Source organism: Lactuca virosa, chromosome 6 (assembly GCF_052849685.1).
Source record: "Lactuca virosa cultivar CGN04683 chromosome 6, Lactuca_virosa_CGN04683_v6, whole genome shotgun sequence".
NCBI lineage: Eukaryota > Viridiplantae > Streptophyta > Magnoliopsida > Asterales > Asteraceae > Lactuca > Lactuca virosa.
Genome location: NC_136431.1, coordinates 270,940,550 through 270,964,185, shown reverse-complemented (window position 1 = coordinate 270,964,185; position 23,636 = coordinate 270,940,550). Strand labels below are relative to the sequence as shown.

Here is a 23,636-nt window from a genome sequence, read left to right as displayed (position 1 = left end):
GTCTATACAATTTTGGATCTTCAAATGGGTCACCTTCTAATTGAAGACGATGATAAGGATCAGCTGGTGTCGACATTGGAGCTGCCATCGCCATGTTGCTTTTGTTTATAACTTCTTGTATATATGCCTGTTGAGAAATTTGGAGACCATCTGCATGTCGATGTATTTGAAGACCAAGAAAATAATGCAAGTCACCAAGGTCTTTTAATGAGAATTGTTGATTCAGGGCTTTGATAAACGTCTGAAGATGAGATGCATTTGTGCCTGTTACAATTAAATCATCCACATACACAAGAACATAAACAGTGGAGGTAGATGAAATATGCACAAACAGAGATGTATCAGATTGGCACGCTCTAAAACCATGCGTAACCAAGTATTGCTTTAGTTTTGTAAACCAAGCTCTTGGTGCTTGTTTAAGTCCGTAAAGAGCTTTGTGTAATCGACACATATGGGTGGGATTATTCGGATCTTCAAACCCTTTTGGTTGTTTCATGTATACCTCCTCCGTTAGATCGCCATTAAGAAAGGCATTGTTAATGTGGATTTGTCGAATTTTCCAGCCTTGAGAAACAGCAATGGAGAGCACGAGCCGTATAGTTGTAGGCTTAATAACTGGACTAAACGTCTCAAAAAAATCAATTCCAGCCTCTTGACTAAAGCCCTGTGCTACTAATCTGGCTTTGTGTCGCTCGATAGTGCCATCCGAACTTCTTTTAATCCTGTAAATCCACTTACAACCAATAACATTAGTATTAGTGGGACAAGAAACTAAAGACCATGTGTTATTTTTCATGAGTGCATCATACTCTGCCTTCATTGCAATTTTCCAACATGTGTGCTTATTAGCTTGAGAGAAATTTTGTGGTTCAAGATGAGATGATGTAGAAAGATGGAAGAGTTTTGGTTTTAGTGAGTTTGTGCGAGCACGGGTCATCATAGAATGTTGATTATTGTCAGCAGGACGATAATGAGAAGGAATAGAAGGATTTTGTCGAGCTCTTGAGCTAATTGTGGATTGTTGATGATGTGGAGTGGGAGAGGGAGACATAGATGAGATGATTGGAGTATTTGATGGATTCGAGTTGGGGTTTGAAGGTGGTGATGAATGAGATGAGATGGTTGGGGACGATTGGATTGAGGATGGTGAATCTATTTGAGTAATAATGGTAGGGGTATTGTCAACATTTTGTGATGTCTGATGTGAAGGAGTAGATTGAGGAATGTATGGAAAGACTTCCTCATTGAAAACAACATAGCGGGAGATGTATATGCGAGAGGTTGGTTGATGAAAACAAAGATAGCCTTTGTGTGAAGCACTATATCCTAGAAAAATGCAAGGTTTGGAACGAAAATCAATTTTGTGAGCATTATATGGTCTGAGAAAAGGATAACAAAGGCAGCCAAAGGTTTTTAGAAAATCATAATCAGGAGCTTTGAGATAAAGTTTTTGATAGGGTGATTGGTAATGTAATATTGGTGTGATGGTACGATTGTTTAAGTAGGTTGCTGTTTTAAAAGCATGTTCCCAGAAAACTTGAGGTAGTGAAGCTTGAGCTAGAAGAGTTAATCCTTTTTCAACTATGATTCTGTTTCTACGTTCAACAGATCCATTTTGTGCTTGGGTATAGGGACAAGAAATACGATGAATGACACCATTTGCTTGAAGAAAGGAAGAAATATTTCGAAATTCCCCACCCCAATCTGTTTGTAAGCTCTTTATATCATAGTTGAATTGAGTTTTTATCATGGTTCGAAATTGTAAGAAAGTAGAAAAGGTTTGGGATTTATGGGACAAGAAATATATCCATATAAACTTTGTGCAATCATCAACAAATAAAATAAAATACCGATTTCCATTTAAAGAAAATTCATGGGATGGCCCCCATACATCAGAATAAACAAGTTCAAAAGGTGCAGAAGATGTAACATGCGAAGATGCAAGATGAAAGCGATGACTTTTTCCAAGTTGACAGGAGTCACAAACACTTGGAAATTTATTTGATGAAACAGGAAGATTAAATGAAGTCACAAGTTTACGCAGAATAGGTTCATGCGGGTGTGCCAAACGTTTATGCCAGCCATGTAAGGATGTACGAACACCGGTAAATGCCATTGAATGAGGTTTTGATATGGTATGAGGCAGCCGATAGAGATTGTGTTTAACATCCCCTTTGAGTATGGTTTGTCCCTGCAAGGTCTTAACAGTACAATGATTAGGCCAGAACTCCATATAGACATTATTGTCTACTGTTAACTTAGACACACTTAAAAGATTTTTAGTGAGTTTAGGAACAATAAGCACAGTTGGTAATTTTAAATTAGGCAAAGAAGAGGATCCAACATGAGAAATACACAGGTTTTTACCGTTTCCCACTTGCAGCTTATCATCCCCTTTGTATTCTTCTGTAATATGGAGCTTGTTCAAGTCAGGAGAGACGTGATCAGTGGCCCCAGTATCAAAATACCAAGCAGGGTCAATGACAGTAGAAGGACTGATGTTGTGTTGTGCTATATGGGCTTGTCGAGTCTGCTGTGTGGGATTAGGACGTCTAGAAGGATAATCAGTCTGATTTCCTCTTTGCCAGCAATCAATAGCTTCATGTCCTTGTTTGTTGCACAACTGACACAGTGGTCGGCGCTTTCTGGAGTCAGAATTGCGAATGCCTGAATTAGGATTTTGATTGTTGTGGGAGTTGGATGAACGGTTGTTGAATCGATTTACTGTAAGAGCAGCAGGTGGTGATTGAACAGATGCTAATCTAGCATGTTCTTGTTCTAGGCGTGCTTCCTCCTGTAACAAAAAACCTACAAGATCATCAACAGTCATGGCTTCAGTTTTCATCATAAAAGCAGTAGTAAAAGCGCCATATGATGAATCAAGACCGGTCAATATATGACCAATAAGTTCCTCATCAGAGATTGGAGTAAGATTGGTAGCTAGAAAATCAGCAATAGATCGCTTTTTCTCAATGTAGTCGATCATTGACATTGACCCTTTAGAGAGTGTTTGAAGTTGGGCTCGAAATTGAAAACGAGAAGCCCTAGATTGAGCTTGAAAGTTCCGTTCAATGGCTTGCCAAGCCATTTGAGATGAAGTTGATAGAGTGACAAGAGCTAGGGCTCTATCAGACAAGGTGGATTTTAACCATAATAAGACAAATCTATCCCTCTTCTTCCAGGTAGCATAGTCGGGATTAGGAGCTGTGGTGGCCGGAGTAGCAGTGACAGCAGGAGCATCAGCAGTAGCCGGAGAAGCAGAAACCGCTGGAACTTGAATGGTTGCAGGTGGTGGATTAGGATGAAGAACAAATTCTTCCAAATCAAAGGTTTCAAGAGCTGCAAGAATTGTTGTGCGCCAGAGAACATAGTTATCTCTATCAAGTTTGACTGTGATAGATGGGATTTGGAAATTTAAGTTAGATGTGTTGGTAACAGCAAGATTGAGTAAACTGAGAGAACTTGCTGCCATGGATGAAGTCACGAGAGAGAAAAAAAAATTTGTGAGAGATTTTTAGGGCTCTGATACCATAAAGGGAAGAATATTTTCCTATATCCCTGAACAAGGAAGTACAAGGTATATATACATGGATACAGAACTGAAAGAGAGTAAATGACTCCTAACCCTCAGGAACTAGTTACAGACTATTTCAAATGTACAAGACTATTTCAATTTATACATGTGTTAAATATTGTGTTATTAATTTTCAATCAATTCACTAAAATTAAGTTATGTACTTCATTCAATCTCGGACCAACAGGTTCATAATATTGGTTTTCATAAGATTTATTTTGAGAATACTGGATTCACATTAGGTAAAAAAACACAAGAAAATTGTTGCACTTTCTTTTTCACTAAAAGAAAATAGTCTAAAAATAGTGACCAAATACTCATCGCAAAATTTCATTCTAAAAATAAAGTATCAATGATGGAAATGCATATTGTAACATTATTTGAGGTGATGATTTATTCATCATATAAGCTGTGAAATAAAGTAAAAAACGAGCTGCTTTCTATTAGAAGAAAACCAATGACAATACATGGAGGGATCTAAAATTCTTCCAACACAAAATATGCATTTTACAAAGGTCGAAACTCAATACCTTCCACAATGATCTCTGGCATATTGAAATCACAATGTCTGAGGCCTCTCCAGTCCATATCTATGTTAATCAGTGGGTCACAATCAAGGCATAAAGAAGCGAATTTGGTTGCAACATAATCATCCCCGTCACGTGTAAGGTCGGACACACACGGAAGACAAGGTAGGCACGTAGATATCCTGAAAAGAATAATATATCTACTGTTTAAACAAAATAAAACTATAAATAGATTATTCTTTTTTTTGAACAAAATCTTCTAGCTAGCGGACTAATCATTCGGAAAAAAAATATTAAGATAAATCATACCATGGAAGAAAATTTTGGATCCACTTTTCATTATCACCAGCATCATCAAATGTAATAAATTCCCCTAACTTCACCTCCCACCAATCATCACTCCTCCTTCTTGGATATGCTATCATGTTGGTTTTGTTCATTGTGCTATGAGATTCTTTATAACCACTCAGTTCTCCTATTACTTGGCTCTGAGGTGTACTCAAATACACAATATTTTGCTGATTATACCATCGTTTGTTTTCATTGTGTGGTTTTCTGGACATGCGTTGTGTAATTCCCACAATAACTGGATTCTCCACATGTCCTTGTATCTTATAAACGAGGTAACACGAATAACTAGTATTTGTTGACAAAAAAGAATCTATAATCTTCAATGACATGCGGGGTGTATATGAAGGTGAAGATTTTAATACCAATACATATCTGAATCTGTATTGGACATCAACGATTAGTGTATGTCGTACAAGATATTACAATCTACTTGTCACTAATATTTAAACAACGTGATCCACCTATTTGTTCGGTTCATTATAATCTGTTAACTATAACGCTATTTAATTAGTATATACTTAAATGAACCCATTATATATATAATAAGTTTCAGTGTTTTATTAAATAAGATATTTTAATATAATAAGTTTTAATGATCAATGTCTTATTCATTAAAAAGAAGTAGTCCAGGTAACATGTAATTACATAACTAGTTGTTTAGGTTTATCAATATTATATAGTTTTTTAATTGGATATTGTAAATTATACTCTTTTAAAGAATGCAATTCAGTGAGGAAAAAGCATTTAGTTTAGTTCAAATAGAGAGAGAGAGAGAGAGAGAGAGAGAGAGAACCGTGATTTAAATAGATATTTAAGTTTGAGCTCGTCTGATGAGGAAGACTGAATCAACTCTGGTGATAACATACAACATTTCTTTCCATTTAAATCGTTTATCCAAAACCACTGCAAATAATAATATTTTTAAGCATTTTATTACTCATTACAACAATGTATTTGTCAAACATTCTCCTTGCCTACCATAGAATGATAGTTTGATAATTACATATCTTATGTTTTTACTTGTTTTGGCATCACATCACCTTAACGTTTATATGACATGTAAGTAAGTTAGAAGGTAAAGGATCAAAGGCAAATTTTGTGAAGCTTATCAAGTTAAGAGCATCCAAAATACAAATAGTATAAGAGTTGAATAAGATGATGATTAAGATTGAATAAGAGTTGAATGGAGTGTGGGTGATGACATGGAGAGAGTTGAATGGAGGAGTTGAATAATCATTGAATGGTTAAATAGAAAGAATATAGTGATGATTAAGATTGAATAAGTGTTTAATGGGTTGTGAATGATGTTGTATAGATGTTTAATGGATGATGTGTCAATCCATTGAAATCTATAGAGTTCAATAGATTGTCGATGCCCTAAGAAAGTAAAATATTTAAAATTAGAGACTCACCACATCAATATCTTTAGAACCCGTGACTTTAATGTAAACACCCTTGGAAAGAACAGAGTATGCATGCCATTTGGTTTTGATAGGAACGTGATTTTGAGGGTTTTCCTTAATCTTTCTACGTGCACCATCTAGGAGTTGTTGGTAGTCGTTTGGTAATAAATTTTCCCATGTTGGGGGATTCATAACATCTTGTTTGCTGATTTTTTTACCATCAAACTGTAAAGAACATATATAGTAAAGTGTAAAAGTAATATCCATAGCCAAAATGTGTTTAAAAATATCACAATGAATGGGTAGAATAAATTTTTTGTTCTAACGCTACCTTCTTTTTTGGCAAAAACAGGATACCTTCAATAACCACTTCATCTTTTCGGGAATAAGAATCCACATAAATTTGTTCTAGAAAAATTTTGATTTCAACATCTCTTCTTTTACTATTGGTCTGAAAGAGTTCGATCATCACCCATCCATTTTCCATATAATCTCGAATATATGATTTGTAAGATTTTTTTTGGTTGTTCAGTTTGTACTTTAGACCTGCAAGTTTGGGTGATTCAAATATATGGGATACTTGTTTGCATACGAGGTAAGCTGCATATATGACATCGGATGATAAAAAATTTGTTCTGACCACCACTTGCATATCAACCTTCGAGACATTCAAAATCTTTGCTACCTTCCGGAATCTACATGTAGACCATATCAATACAACTACATTAGTTCCTTCATGAATATATAAATAAGCCATTCCATCATTACATGGTAAACTCGTTAAATAATGTATGGAATTTGTGCATATGTGACTAGATAAAGTTTTATACAAAAATGAGAAATAACCGAGATTCAAGGTAAGAGATGGCTTTAAATTTGTTTGGATCTGGATTCATGAACTTCATTGCAGATATCATTTCTTGATTCTTTCCATTATCATCTATAGAAAACCACTGCAAAAGAAAGGAAATCATTAATATATCCATGTCGGAGTAAATCAAGCTTTGTGGTAGTATATCTTATAAAACCATAGATTTGAGTTGTTAGGATTATCTTTGTGGTAGTAGATCTTATAAAACCATGTCAGAGTAAATCAAGCTAGGATTTAGATAACCACAAACCCATAAAACTAAATTGGAAAAGATACATTGATGTCGACAGGAAGAAATGTGTCCATTGTGGGCGTGACACGCCCTCTACGATTGATAGAAACCATAAATTTCCCCACAAGTTCCCTCACTTGTCGTGTAAGAAACAAATCTGATAGATTTTGAAATTTGGATATTCCCTCTTTATTTAAATATTATTTAGATAGTGATTTAAATTTTAATATTTAATTTATTTATATATTGTTTATAATTTTAATTAATAAGTTTGAATATTGAAATTAAATTAATGCTAACTACAACTTGGGTCCTCGTATGTTCAATTAAAATAATTCAAGACAACTAAATTTAAAATTTGTAAATTTATATATATATATAAAGGTATAAAAGAGGTTTAAGGTAGTCACTCTCATTCGTAATGAGGTCGGTTTTTAAAAGCTCAAAACTTACCACCCTCACATTCTCTTTACATTTTGAGAGTGGAGTTATCGAAAGGGTTTGATTCAATAAGTGTTCAAGTTAAAGTATTAACTTAAAATATAAAACAAATCCCGTTTTATTAAAAAACATGAATCTTATGTTATCCATGAAATATGCACATTTTTCTTTATATGTTAATGGACCTCGTGTGGTTAACCGACACATCAATCTGAGAGTATAGTTGAGAATTGTTGCTATGTGGTTGCCTGGATGCATGTGTGGTTACCCATGTGCGAGCTCCTTCCAATGATCACTCCCGGCAACACGCTGCATGAAGTTGACAAATCTAGGTTAGAAAGCCATACCGAGCGTTGGACCCCAGTATTGCTCTCATATGCCTAAGTTAGAAGTCATATCTAAGGCATGGATGTTGAACTTGCTAGAATTACGAAGAGTTAAGGCTTACCTCCTTTGGGTTGGACGGGGCCTTGCTTTATAATCAAGGCTCATACTGGTTCATGATCCCTTCTTTTGGGTTTTGCGTTGGTCCTTAGGCCGCAAGGGTAAAGCTCATTTTTATTAAAATAATCTTGCATTTTCTGTGTTTCATTGGGATGCTTCATAGGGTGTGTACGAGAGTAGGTTGATTCATGTCCTACGTGCTCAGTATCATTCATGCACTATTTAACCGGGTCAGGTGCATTGGTTGGCCTAGTGCTATGTGGATTGAAACCCATACTCCATTAAGCCCCCTAGCCTAATTTTTATAAAGCATCACTGCTTTATAATAATTAGGCTAAAATAGTTATTGCCTTTCCAATTCCTTCAAGTTTTAGTGATTGCATGATGTATTGTCTCATGTGCCTAGATCTCCGTGGGGTCCATAGGCACTTGATCGTTTTTGTAGCAGTTGGCTTTCCCACTTCTCTTCTCATAAATGCTTGTCAAATCTTTGACAACTTTGATTCTTCCTTCCGTTTTATCCTTATTCTCTGTGGTCTTTCTCTTCCTTGATACCTTGTTTCTTTTGTAAGGAAATGTCTCGCTAAGTTATGTTCATTTTCCCCATAACCGCGAACGCCTTAAACAAGTTTCGGCTAAGTATCATCTTGTTAAAGGGGACGGTGTTGCTCTTCCTGGTCAAGATGTTGTGATCGATCGTCCTCCTCTGGGTAAAGTTTGTTTTTATCTCTATTATTTTGAGGCTAGTCTTCATGTGCCTCCCTCCCCGTTCTTTGGGTCGATTATTGAAGTGTATAATATTCATACTTGTCAATTAAAACCTAATTCCATTTCGAAGGTTATCTGTTTTGAGTTGCTTTGTCATGCGTCTTTGGTTGTACCCACCATTTCTTTATTCCAGTACTTTTTTAGTATTTGTAGTAATAGGGCTTGATATTTTTCGGCCTATGAGATGGAGTTTTATTGAGGGTCTTCCCAATTCCATAAAAAATTGGAAAAATGAGTTTATCTGGTTGCATACTTCTTGCTTCCCTTATCGGAATGAATTCCATCTTCCTGGTACGATTGATGATCAAAAGCCTGACAATACTAGTGATTTGGGTCAGAATATAGATAAGATTTCTCGTTTCAATGTGATGATGAAGAAGTTTCCTGAAGCCGTGTTGGGTCAGGTTGGCATCATTCTATACTGGTTGCACCTTGTAGTTGTTCCCACTTTGTTTGTCCATGCCCCATGTATTTTTCTTTCACAAATATTACTCCCCTTGCTTTCCTTATGTGTACTCATCTTATTTGAATTTGTTTAGATGGAGATCGGTTACCATTCCTTTTGTCTGACTTTGTAGAGGGTAAGATTGTGGCGTGTGATCTTGGCTCTGTTGACTTTGACCTTCCTATTATCGATGATAGTTTTACTTATAACGGTAGTACTGGTAGTAACACGCAAGAGGAGGAGGAAGGTGAGGAGGACTCTGAATCTTCAGTTAGGGTTCATGACCCCTACGATGATACGATTGGTAATCGTACTCCACATGTTTTAACTTGTCTTGTGGCTATTTTCGATGATGTGGGAGTGGTGAGCAACCGTTAATTCGTCGTAAGAGAGGGAGGGATTCTGTTGCATCGGCCGCTTTAGCGGAAGCTTTAGAGTTCTCAATAGGTCCCATTCCTTGGATCCTGGGGCTTTTTCTTCATTTGGTAGTAACCTTGGTGTTGGTCGTCCTGCTACATATATTGCTCAACTGAAATCTAACAGTCCCCCTCATGATACTAATACTCCTCATCTGCTAGTCCTATTTATGCTCCGTCTTGGAATATAAGCAAGAGCAAAGTTTAATGGAGCCAAAGGTTGTTATTTCCTTTTTTGAAAATTTTGCCTCCCTTGGCACCCGCTCAAACGTTAGCCAAGATCGTAGGGATCATATCCGAGATAAGTTCAAGATTAAACTTGTTGAGAACATGGTTCTAGGTTAGGAAGTTATCTCATGGATCGAAGAAAATGAGGCCTTGCATCTAGAAAATCGTGGCCTTCGTGATGAATTTAAGAAGATATATGAACTTGTAAAACTGCTTGTGGTTCTTTCTGGTGGTGCTTCCCATAATGTGAAATCATTCTGTGACCAGTATGTGAAGCTTGTGGATAGGTTTGATGAGTTAGAGAAGGTCTCTCCTAGTGTTGATATGTTTTCTCAAGCGGAGATGGACATGGTAAGGTGTGAACTATCTGTTATGCAAAATGACAAGGTTGTTTTGGAGAATAAGCTGGCTGGTTATCAGGGTGAAGTTTCGATGCTGAAGGCTATGGTGGCATACCTTGAATTAGAAAAAGTTGGTTTGGTGGACAGAAAATCTATGCTTGTAATGCCTGGTTCTGGTATCTCGAATAATATGAGGATTGCGAAAAAGGGAGAATAATGTAGATGATAGAAAGATAAGAACTTATATCCTATATTTGTGGTATTCTCAATCAATATGTATGTGTGTGTGTGTGTATATATATATATATATATATATATATACGTACATATTGATAGATGTTTATGCCCAAGAGTAATTATAGAATGATATTGCTAATGAGATATGATCTTATAGGGTCACACTTGATAGCTAGTTAGTACTAATAATTTATTTATTTATAGTAATTTGATTATTAAAAAAAATATAGTCAACACTTGTATTTAATGGGAAAAACATTATTTTATGAAAATAATATTTTACCAACATATTAGGAATTATTGTTTCTAGGAATAATAATAAAAGGAAACAAAAAAATCTAAATATCATATGGTATGAATATAAATGGAGTGTACAACGTTTTGGGCGCTCAAAGTAACCATTTAGTTAAGATAGAACTATGTTATCGGTTAAGTATGAAGAACTCCAAATTTTGACTTCTTGTCCAAAAGGCCGAAAATACATAGGGATGGAGTGAGATTGCTTTTGCATTTGTTTAATACTTCATCCCATGCGTGTAAGAAAGTTCCATTCTCTCATTGTTATATGTCTAACATTTGTATATATGTACATGAATAAAAAAAGGAATTAGATAAGAAATGGTTGCCTTTTAACTCACTCTCTTTTTCTTCTTTTTGATACAAATTGTCGAGAGCAATTTAGATCTCCCCTATCCTCTTTGTCTTGCATTTTGGTGCAAGATTCAAGTGCTTTTATGTTGGTTCTCTTTAAGGTTTATTTGGTATAAATCTTAAAGCTTAAGAACAACATATATACAAGTGAAGACTAACATTTTTGGTGGCTTACTCTTGCTTGGTGGATATCACTAGAGAGCTTCTACTTTGGAGCATGTTGTCATCTTCATCAACTTCCTAATTGCCAAAAGAAACCAAAGTCTTCAAAGGTTGTGAAATTTTCTTTCCACTGAGAAAGTTCAAGGAGTTTGAATTTCGAAAAACAAAAGATAAGCCATATATATATATATATATATATATATATATATATATATATATATATACTCTTAACTGTAGAGTTCTTATGAGATGTACTGCCCTCACGACTTTAAAACGCGTTTTGACAAGGAAGGTATGCCCACCCTTATAAGAAAATGTTTTGTGCTCCTTCCAAGCCGATGTGGAATCAGGTGAAGGTTGCCACCCACCTTCACCCCCCCCCCCCTTATAAGGTTCGACCTCTCTATCGAACACATCGACCCATGCCCTGGCTCTGGTACCATTTGTAACATCTCCATGGCATGTATCACAATATTACCTGCTTTGGGCTCCCGTTAAGAGGACTTCCCAGGGGGCCACCCATCTCGGTACTACTCTCGCCCGAGAACGCTTAACTATAGAGTTCTTATGGGATATGCTTCCCTTACAGCTTTAAAATGCATTAGGACTGGGAAGGTATCAACATCCCTCATAAGGAATATTTAGTTATCCTTTTCAGCCGATTTGGGATCAAGTGCAACCCACCTTCACCCCATTTATAGGGTTCAACGTCCTCGTTAGGGACATCCGATAAAATTGGAACGATACAGAGAAGATTAGCATGGACCCTGTGCAAGGATGACATGCATAAATCAAGAAATGGTCTAAAATTTTTAAGGTGGGTTGCATCTGATCTCACATTGGCTGGAAAGAATAACTAAATATTCCTTATGAGGGATGTTGATACCTTCCTTGTCACAACGCGTTTTAAAGTCGTGAGGGTATCAGATGCCATAAGAAATCTATAGTTAAGCGTTCCTGGGTGAGAGCAATTCAGGGATGGGTGACCCCCTAGGAAGTTTTCGTGTTGGGAGCCCAAAGCGGAAAATATTGTGATACGTGCTAGATGGGGATGTTACAATAAAGACGATCATTTGCAGTCGGAAATCGTGATTTTACTGAATTTTGAAGTATTAGCTTGGAAGTGTACCAGGTTATACACCATGGTGGATTTAACAATAAACTTGGAGTATATTGCAACTGGTCAGATTGCAAAGGAAGTTATGTGACTATAACAAATTTATTAGTGACATCATTGTTGAGGTTCAATCATTGATGGTCCTTTTGAAGGTTCTTGTGATTGAAAGGGTGAACTTACGTCGAGTATGCATCCCAACATCAAACAAGCTCACATGACGTATACTATGTAAGTACAACCATATCTAATAGTTGTTCGAATGTGAAGACATCATAGTTAATAGAGTCATATCGAAAGAAATACTTGTCGATCCATTTGCTAAGTTAACAAGTCTGACAGTAAGACTTGGTGATGAGGTATTTGATTTGCAAATGATTTGACTTGAGCCCACTTCAAATAGTTTGTTTTAAATTTAAGAACTTAAGCAATATAAAGTCTTAATCTGATTTGGCGATTATTAAGTAGAGATCTTAATATATGATGGAGATCAGTCATTTCAATTAGTTTATTAGTGTGTTCTCATTTTACATGTTTAGAACACACTTCCTGAATATTAATTTATTCAAAACTCCACAATCGGTCATACTCTTAGGAGTGAGTATTGAGTTAAGATTGTCATGAAGTGTTAGTAGATTGTTTATAGTGATTAGACATAACATGGAGATTGGGACTAACACTCATGAGTTTTTAATGGAGATTTATGTATTGGAACAACCCTCACTTGGAATGTTACTTAATGGATATACTTACGAGTAATTCAAAGATGATAACATTTGTTTTTCTTAAAACGAAGAGAAATTGAGTTCTTTGCATATAAGTTGGTTGTGTATTGGTCATTCTTTAACGTTATTCATAATTGGTGGTTATAACGAGTAAGGGCATGCATGATTTTACAAGTAGACAAAAATTATATAGTCAAAGTTTATTTGTTTCTTCTTCCTTAATAGGAGAAACGATATCTAAGGGTGAGCAAAACCGAACTCGAAAACCCAAAAACCAACAAAAATCGACGAAACCGAAAACGAAAAACCGAAACCAAAACCTAACCGTCGTTTGGGTTTTAATTTCTTAAAACTGAAAAATTTGGTTTGGGTTCAGTTTCGGAAATATTAAAAACCAAAAAAACCGAACCGAATCGAATTTTATAAAATATAATCTATGTTCTGTATATATATATATATATATATATATATATATATATATATATATATATATATATATATATATATATATATATATATATATATTCTTGGAGTTAAAATCATATACAATAGGGTTGTCTCATGGTAAGTGCTTTGATGTAGAAGATTATGTGTGTCATAGGTCTCTAGTTCGAATCCCCTGCCAACATTTATCTTGTCTTTTATTTTGAAAGTCATAGAATGTGTCCCACATCGCATGTGTATAAAAACAACAACCCTCTTCTTCTCTTATATAATGTACCAAAGATCCCATATCGGTTGATGAAGAGAACTTTCACCCTTTTCATCATCTATATATGAAAGTTTCCAAGTCTCACCAAGTGTGTTTGTGACTTGGTTTGGGTTTGGGTTTTAAACCAAAACCAACCCATTAAAAACTGAAAACCGAGAATCCGAACACAACGGTTTAGGTATTGGTTTCGGTTTTAAAACTTTAAAAACCGATAATATTGATTAGGGTTAGGGTTTGGGTTTAGGTCAAAACTGACCCATGCTCACCCCTAGCGATATCCTTGGGGACCTCGATGATTTCGTGTTGATATCTAATGTGTCTGGCTAGGTTCGGACTAAATTGATGTGTTCAGTTGGTAGTCTGATTTGATCATCGGAAATCGAGAAACATAATGTTGAAATGTTAGCTTGATTCATAATCCATGACTCATTTCAAAATGGTATCTTGTAGAAACGGAGGGATAATTGATCACTTATCTAAGGTTTGATTCTTGATATGATCAGAGTTTGGCAGTTGTCGTGTAAGGCACAATTTGTTGGTTTTTCGAAAAATATTTGACCAATAGTAGTTGATGACTTGTTCAAGTGGGAGACTGTTGGAAATAGGTGTCCAATGTCATAACTAATTGGTATAACTTTATGAATAATAACAAATTTCTTTTACGGTTTCCCTCAAGAGCTAAAATTTAGCTAGAAAAGGATTTTGGGTGGGGGGGGGGGGAATAGTATCTTAATTTATTACTAGTTAATAAATTAATTAAAAACTAGTTATAATCAATTTAGAATTAACTGCAATTAATTAGAATTAATTTGGATTTATTTAAAGGTACATAGACTGAGTGTTAATTGTTCAATAGTTGAGCAAGAGGAACATTCTGGAATCACTAATGGGGTGGACGGTTTTGGAGAGGATATAGAAACCTTCTAGAATCGATCCTAATGGATGATAGAGAAAGGATTTGAATATAGATTAAATCTTATTATTTAATTGATTCAAATCAGGTTTGTCTACAAGTTACCTCAACTATAAATGGACCCTTTAAACCTTTATAATTTCATTTCTAATCTTCCCTGCACTCTAAGAATCTAATTTTCTCAATTTCTCTCTCCTCTCTACTTGTTTTCTAGGGTTTTATACTTTTGGGTGTGAGCCTTTAAAGACATTCTACTGTGGGTGCTAGTCCTTCCAAGAAGCCACCAAGAGTTCAAGATCTTCAAGGGAATCAAGAGTAAATACGATTTTAATTTTAAGGTTAGTAATTCTATCTCTCTTGGTAGTTGAATTCATAGTTTTGAAATTATGTTGTAATAGTAAAACCTATATCTATGGTGCATGTACACTTAGGGTTATTTATAAATGCTTACGTTGCCTAAAATTCATGTACATATGCATAATTGCATAGAAAACCCAACATGTTTATTATTTAGGACTTTGGAACTATAGAAAAGGATCTCCATGGTAAATTCACAACTCCTTCCCTTAATGAAATCAATACTAAGCTAAGAGAATATTGGAGGGATGAGATATGGAGCCACTATTGAACCTGAGATAGATATTGTATTTAGAAGCCTAATAGAAAATATGAGTTTATTTAGGTTGAGTCAGAATCACCTATATACAGATTCAAATATTAATGACCATGAATTCCACCACTCGATCAAAACATTGCTCGAAAAATCTTAATTAGTCTATCATTTATGAACTTTTATGGCTACTGATAATATGAAAATAGAGAGTAAATTACCACTTTGCTTTCATCAACAAGGATTCCAGTAGAGAGATGTGAGTATAATTCCTCTTTGGTAGTATATGTTGGAAGGGCATTTGTCATCATATGTATGACTTTTATGATCGCATAGTCTGCCTGTAATTCAACAAGTATCATGTAAGTAAATGTTCAGTCGGTTAGTGTGGTATGATTTGGAATCTTTAAAGAAATTTAAAAAATCAAATATGTAAATTAAGGAATCGATGCATGGTTTAAATATTTTATGTCCCTTGTGTTTTATCAATAAATGAACTAAAGATGAAAATATTAACATAATTGAGACATTTTGTATGTAAATATTGTATATATTAACGTAAGCCCAATTAGCCCACGGGCATAGGATTTTCCTATGCTTGGGGATCATGCCTCCATATATACTTGTATCTTCTCATTGTAATTATATCATTTAATTAGTATACTTTAACATCAATTTTTCCTTGTTTACATGGTATCAAAGCAAAGGTTTAACATTAAAGAATATATTATTTTGAGCACTTGTGAGTGTCAAAATCACTCTTCATCCTACATAATCATTGTTAAAGTGAGTATTGTTCACAATGGAATCATTGTTCATGGGTTACTATTTTTTTTAGTTTTTTCGATTAAGGCACCCAATATGTGCTTCTGTTTTTATTATGAGTTATGATTTGGGAGCCATATGAGTGCGTTGTTTTGTGAGTTTTCTGGTCTGGGAACTTGTGAGTTCTCTCTTTAGTTGACATTACATATTTTCTACCGATGTTATTTGGATCGTTTTTTTAGAGTTTATCAATTAGGAAACACAATAAGCACACTGTTTTATATTGTTTATTCTGAGTTATGATTTGGGCACCATATAAGTGCATTATTTTATGGGTTTTATAATTTGGGCACCACGTGAGTGCCTTCTTTCTTCTACCAACATTAGATATTTTTTCTTACTTCGATTGGAGATCCAACTTGATATCCGAAGAGATCAGAAAATGACTAAAGGTGGTAAAAAAAATATTTGTGTTTTTGGTCATATTACTATTACGATATCTACATAAGAGTATACTCAACTTTCAGGATATAAAAATTCATATGTGTTAACTCAACCACTTTTTTCGAGGCATGTAACCTTAGTAAGTGCCTATTATCTTCTTCCTCCAAATGGGGTTATTATTTCAAGTGTTTCAGATCACATGAGAAGCAACCATAATTCTATGATTTTAAAAACTATAGAACTTGATGTCGTGTCACAATTGTAAATAGATATACCCTTCGATTTCTGATGTTCAGGCAACATCCACTTCAATCTCATTATCTTTAGTTTTGAGTTTACCAAAATTCCCGTTCAATTTGGTATATGTCGGTAAAATTACACGTGCTTTGAAATGTAGTGTCACAATTTTTTCCTGATTATATATATATATATATATATATATATATATATATATATATATATATATATATATATATATATATATATATATATATATATATATATATATATATTGGTACCTTAGGGTGCTAGAGTTTGGAAAATAAGACGGAGGTCAATATGAATTGAGAACGCACAAAAATTTACTATGAAGTTGCATGTTTATTTATACTTAAAAGGGCGAATATGAACCCGATAAAATAAATTACGCAAGCCAAGAGACATGTTGCATTCTTAATTTTACACCAACATAACCTGATGGAACTCTATCCATAGAACCTATTTCCTACCGGCACATTATATATTTTATGTAATTATATATATCCTTGAATGTAAGTTATCTTTATTATCATTAACTTACGATAGTTTAATATACATCATGACGTCAATTATTTATCTGTATTTGATTTAGTAAAAACGATACGTAATATGTTTAATATTATTAATATCTATTGAAATTTATTTATTTTTTATTTTTTAGAACGACAATCATTGGAATTAGTAATTATCAATGATTTGAAGATTTATAGTTAACAACAAGTATATATATCATATATAATGTTTTGTATTAATATATAATGAAAAAAGATTTTATTTTATTTTATCATATATTTAATGGCAGTTTGGTTTGTAGATATTTTTTGGGATTGCAATTATGTTATATGAATAATGATATAAATGTTGTGACGTTATTGTCAGGTCAGTAGTTAAATACTATATAAATTATATATTTCACAAAAAAATATTAAAATATTAAAAAAATAGATACTTAGAGTTAACAAAAAATGAAATTTGGTTGTCATTAAGTAATATTAACTTTTAAAAAATCTACTTTAATAAATGAAAATCTTTTTGTCACATGTCACACTCTTATTGATTTTGCCACATGTCATTTTGTGGTTATTTTCAATTAAATTTTTTCCACATGACATTTTGTGTTTTTTTTCATTTTATCAAATTGCACGTAATATTTAAATATAACAATTATAATAAATGTAATAATAAAAATACATATCAATTTCATTAATTGATTTTCCTTTTAATTTTAAAATTTGTAAATTAAAACCTCATTAGTTTCTTTTGTTCAAGTATCTAAATTATTTGTTTAAATTAAAAAAAAATGTTAATTCTAATAATTCAATACTTTTCTAATTTTCTTATAAATTCAAACTTTTAAATATTTAGCATTTTATATTTAACTTTTTTTATATGTACCCGTATAATACATATGTTTTACACCTAATAATATAACATATAATCTTACCGACAAAACTGAAAGTTATGATGATATTTTATTTTAAGCAACTTCTAATCTAAATTCCAACATGTTATTACTTTTTTATAATCCAATTTCCAGCATTGTTTTTAGTTTTAACTTCAAAAAACTATTCATTATATTTATCGGTTAGTTATTTATATTTTTTATAATTATATATATAAGTTATTTAGAACTATTTCGGATTTGAAAAAATGTAAAACTAAAAAACTAAACCAAAAAAATGACATATTGTAATCCATTTTAATCTTTTAGTTTAAATGTAAGTGGAATAGAGGTAACATTTAGGGGTTTATGTTTTTAGATGGAAAACGAAAAAAAATCAAATTTTGTTGGAATAAGAAATGAAAAGATAAGACTTTAGAAGTGAATCGGTTTTTTAAAAAAGATAAATAAATATTTAAAATATTTTTTTTTAATAATAAATTCATTAAAAACATATTCATTGTTATTATAAAAATGTGAAATATATAAAAAACTAAATTAATTTTATTAAATACTTTATTTTAGATTTCCATTATATGTTGTAATTTATTTTAAATTTTTGTATTAAAATTATTAAATTTTCTACTTACATTTCATTCTTTTTCATTTAAAAAAAATTAAAAATTATATATGTTAATTTAATAGGAGTATTATTTTAATAATACAACTCAGCTTCTAATTAGTAGGTATTTATGGATTGAACTTTAAAATCATTACATTATCTTATTTTTACACGTATAAGTCTGATGAAAAAAGGGATTCACAAGCTTAGAACCGATGTGTTTATTGTTATGTTTTCAGTTTTAATTTAACGTTTTAGATAATTAATGTAAATTATATTTTTAATGTTTTACTGTTTATATATAATTGACTTTAAAATTATGATTATGTTATTTTGTTTGAGTTTTGAATGAAAAAATATTATTGATACAAATATCTATTGTAATTACCTGTTTATATTTAGTTTTTCATATTTTTATTAGATCTTGAAGTTTTAATGTATCTGTTTATATAGAGAGAGAAATAAAATATCTTCCTACTTGTTGTTCATACAAATCTTTCTACCCAATTAAATAGTGATATGTGTAAAAGTTAATGCTTATTTAATGATATTTTAATATATTAATATGACACATGTCATCATTTAATTGGGTAGGAGGATTTGTAGGAACAAAAGTAGAAGAATATTTAATTTTTCATATATATTTTTACCATACAATTCTATTTTTGCTCAACGAGTATACTATACACCTAATTTTATTAAAATAAAATAATAAAAATTGTTCTTTGGACCAAGAAATCCACTTTGAAACTAATACTTCAATACTACTTTTTGGATAGTTGTAAGGAAAAAAGTATATTCGTTTTAGTTATTTAACATATAGATAACACCAATAAACATCAAAATGCGAACTTACTTGCAGGTTCAATATTTCCCCAAGTTTCTGTACCACCAAACAAATCACAAAAAGGTGTGAGTTCATTGTAGTTAATTTTGCATATATAGATCGACATTTAATAAGGGAATTATAAAGAGATAAAAAACTTACATGCAATTCCAATGTTTCCGCAAGTTTCTGTATCATTAATTAGGCAAATTTTCATAAAAGTGTATGAGTTTACGGATGTTTATTTCGCATGCATTAACACAAACTAACATATTAACTTTCAGCAAATATGAACTCACATGTAATTCCAAAGCTTCCTCAGATTCCTATACGACATAAAGAATTTTAGAAAAGTGTTTGAATTCATTCGAGTTGATTAGTAGAGTTTAGACACAATGGGATGGAACCTGTTAATTTTCAAAAATAACTTGTCTTACTTTCAACATGGATACTTCTGCGAATTCCTATACCAGCAAATGTAAGTGTTCAAAAAGTGTATTAATTAATTTATATAAAGATGGATAAATATCTTAATTTTCTATAAATTCCAACTTAATTACCTGCTCTTGCAACATCTCCACAAGCTTCTGTACCACCAAACAAAATTTTCAGAAAACTGTATGAGCTCACTCTAATTATATATGCAAGGATAGACACAAAGTAACCTCTTAATTAGTTTAAATAAATTTGTACATACTTGCAATCCTAATGCTTCTTCAAGTTCCTGTACCACAAAAACAAATTTAATTTGAAGATGTGTATTAATTCATTCATTGTAGTTTAATTCAGCATAAGAGGAACCCCTTAACATTCGATTGAACTTACTTGCAATTCACATGCTTTCTCAAATTCCTGCACCACCAAATAAGTTTTCAAAAAAGTCATATGAGTTTATATATTCTAACTAATTTGGCAAATATAAAGTTGTGTATATAACTTACCTGCAATTCCAAAGCTTCCAAAATTTCCTATAGCAGGAAACAGAATTTCAAAAAAGCGTACAAATTCATGTTCAATTCATGCAAGTTGATCATTAGTATGGACACTATGAGACCTCTTAATTTTGAAAAAATTGAATCTTACTTGCAATACCAATGCTTCCACAAATTCCTGTAACACCGGATATGTGACGAGAAATATGTATAAGTTAATTTAGCATACATAGACACAAAGGAACCTACTGATTGTCAATGAACTTCAACTTACTTGCAATTCATAAGCTTCCTCAAGTTCCTGTATCACCAAACAAATTTTCAGAAAAGTGAAAAAAAAAAAAAAAATCATAAAACATTCAACATATTTGAATTGAACTTACATGTAGTTCCAATGCTTTTAAAAGTTTCCATAACACCAAATCCATTGAAGGTCGTGCTTCCTGAACATCATTCAAGCATCGATACGCAATATCCGAAAACTCTTTCACGGATTTTGAATCAGCCTTCAAATTAAGATCAATAATCTCATTTAATTTTCCATGTTCATAGTAGTGTCTGGCCCGTGGAACATGAAGTCGTTTTTCACCAGCTATATCCATAAAGAACAACCTCCCACATAATGCTTCAAACAATACAACGCCAAATGAATAAACATCCGACTTTTTTGTTAATATCCCAGTATTTATGTATACCGGATCACAGTAACCAAGCGTCCCACCAGCATTGGTAATGAGATAAGTGTCCATTTCATTCGCACGACCTATTTTGGAAAGTCCAAAATCCGCAATCATAGCTTTCCAGTTGTGACCTAAAAGAATATTTGCACACTTTATATCCCTGTGGATAACTCTATGATGTGCTCCAACATGGTGATGAAGAAAATCCAAACCACGGGCTGCATCGATGCATATATTCATCCGTTGCCTCCATGTCAGTTGACACACTCTACTCTTTAGATGTTTGTCGAAGCTTCCATACTCTGCGTACTCATATATAAGGATCTTTTCGTTGGCTTCCTCACAATAACCAAGAAGGGAAACTACGTTTAGATGTTTATAACGAGAGAGCAGGTTAATCTCTGTTAAGAACTCTTTGAGCCCTTGACCAGAAAGGCTAACTCTTGGTAGGCGCTTCACAGCGACAGAGGTGAGATTACCAGAAAGTGAGAGTTTTCCTTTATAAACAGGGCCATATCCGCCCTCCCCGATGATGGTTGTGAAGTTTTTGGTGGCTATTTCAATATCTTGAAAGGGTATTCTAAGAATAAGATGATCTAACTCCTTTTTGAAAAACATACTTTTTGTATCACGAAAAGTACAAAGTGTTAAGCAATGATATGCTGAGAAAGGAAGCAGACAAAGTCAAAGATGAGACCCAGGCGATCCAAGCTGCTATTTATCCGGAAAAAATGAAAGTTAAGAATTCACTGGAATTCCATCAAAACTCACCTCCCCAATTTGTTGACTCCATCGATGTATGCAAACAAACACACAGACGGTTTGATATATATGGTGTCGCAAACAAAATCAGTAAATCAACGTTCCTCCACGAAGTGATTTCTCTCTTCATATGGCGCTTCCAGGTATAATTTAATATCTAAAAGGCAAGCAAACAGATCGTGCTAAGCCATTTCCGAACGAGATCTAATTAATCAGACCTCCAAATCGCCATCCTCTGAGAAAATCTCTACTTCAACATCTTTATTTGCAAAGATTAGTTTGCTGACGAAGCTACCACTAGAGGTCGATAAGATGTGCAATATGATTGACATACACCAACCGACGATGTCCTTGTCGACGTCTATCTGTTGAACTAAATGAAAGAGGGAGAAAGATCTAGAGGATAGCAGTGACGTGACGTCTGGAAATATTGAGAACCGAACAGGGGACGCAGCTAGCTGAGAGAGACGGATGTGGTGTTCAGGTTGGGGTGGCCGTGGTGGCTAACGGCGGAAACAGTGGGGGTCGGCGAAGGAGAGGAGAAGTTTCATCAGGTCTGGAAAGTAATAATACCATGCATATTTTTCGAGCGCAACGCGGGTCAACTGCGACAGACTTTGTTTAATATTCAGAGTAATCTATCCATTACTTAATGGTGGCAGGCAGGCAGCTCATACCATTACAATTCGGTTGAAATAAAAAAAAAATAATAATAATAAAACAGATACAACCCATTTATTTCATCGGTGGTGCGTTGTGTTCAGTTTTCAATAATTGAACAAACCTATCAAAAAGTCTAATCACTAATATGTATTATTTAAAATTTAAAATTTTTATTACTTCTACTAATATACTAATATATAGTAGAATTTTTTTTCAATAATACATGTAGATCGGATGAGGACCCAAAAAGATTAAGTATTTTAAAAACCATTTTTTTAAAATGTTTTCATTTAGGGCATTTTAGAGACATCAAACATTATTATCTTAACTACAATTTTTCATTCCTTGATTTACAACTAATTGTCATTTGTTGTGGAACAGCTGCCGGATCACCGTTGGATTAACACCAAGTTCAATGATATTTTCTACTTGTGTTAACAGTTTAATAGAACAAACATTGTAGTTTTCATTTTTTTGGTAATACTTTTTAACATATAAAATTTCATTTTTGCACCCAAATATACAAAATTTTAAAAAAAATAAAACTATACCTTGAGAAATTCATTTTTTTTCTAAGTTGTAGATTATTTAAAAAAAATGTGTCGTGTATAACATATATTTACAGTTTAAAATATCATATTCACATTTTAATAAACATATTAATTAATTTATATATAGTTTAATATTTTCATACATACATTCATTCATATTTTAACATAAAATTTATATAAAATATACAGCTTAATAGAGTTCGTTTTAATTTAATACACAAAATTCACAACATAACATAATACAATACATTCTACACTAATTCACATATTTAAAGAAGTCAAACTCAAATAACCACACACCGCCACCAACCACATGTGCTGCCATCAAATAAGGCTATCCAATCAATGGAGTTCTGATCACCATTGGAGTCGGCTATGTGTTGAGTTTGTAAAGCAACCTCAACAACTAAAGCATTCTGTATTTCACGAAGATTGTCAATATACTTCAAAACAAACACAAAAACAACAACATTCTACATCATTCTTAAGTAATAATAACTTACATATTGTTCTTCGACTAACGGGTCAACGAATTCCTCTTGTTTATTGACATGCACGCGGTGAAATACTTCAAGTTTTTTCAAATT

At 33.0% G+C, this 23,636-nt stretch overlaps 1 protein-coding gene and 1 non-coding gene across 5 annotated transcripts; one reads left to right on the top strand and one right to left on the bottom strand.

Annotated features, from left to right (window-relative positions):
* Window positions 1–565: 565 nt before the first annotated feature.
* LOC145119127 (uncharacterized) lies at window positions 566–22,524 on the bottom strand. 4 transcript variants are annotated; one of them, XM_079054752.1, is made up of 20 exons: window positions 20,777–22,524; window positions 20,668–20,694; window positions 20,545–20,571; window positions 20,403–20,429; window positions 20,287–20,313; window positions 20,159–20,185; window positions 20,022–20,048; window positions 19,899–19,925; window positions 19,761–19,787; window positions 19,624–19,650; window positions 19,492–19,518; window positions 15,387–15,506; window positions 6,702–6,808; window positions 6,187–6,550; window positions 5,865–6,080; window positions 5,246–5,355; window positions 4,411–4,830; window positions 4,105–4,283; window positions 2,368–2,808; window positions 1,863–2,200 (listed from the first exon to the last, which is right to left on the bottom strand). In XM_079054752.1, the coding sequence occupies exons 1-20, from the start codon at window positions 21,689–21,691 to the stop codon at window positions 2,163–2,165; spliced, it is 3,180 nt and encodes a 1,059-aa protein (XP_078910878.1). In that variant the 5' UTR covers window positions 21,692–22,524; the 3' UTR covers window positions 1,863–2,162. The 4 variants fall into 4 exon arrangements, with proteins under 4 accessions (XP_078910880.1, XP_078910878.1, XP_078910879.1 ...); XM_079054753.1 differs by having other exon boundaries at window positions 1,863–2,191; XM_079054754.1 differs by lacking the exons at window positions 1,863–2,200; window positions 2,368–2,808 and adding an exon at window positions 566–722 and having other exon boundaries at window positions 20,777–22,522.
* On the top strand, window positions 11,801–11,904 carry LOC145122945 (U6 spliceosomal RNA). Its single transcript, XR_013714831.1, has one exon. It is a non-coding gene; the product is annotated as a U6 spliceosomal RNA (small nuclear RNA).
* Window positions 22,525–23,636: the final 1,112 nt, after the last annotated feature.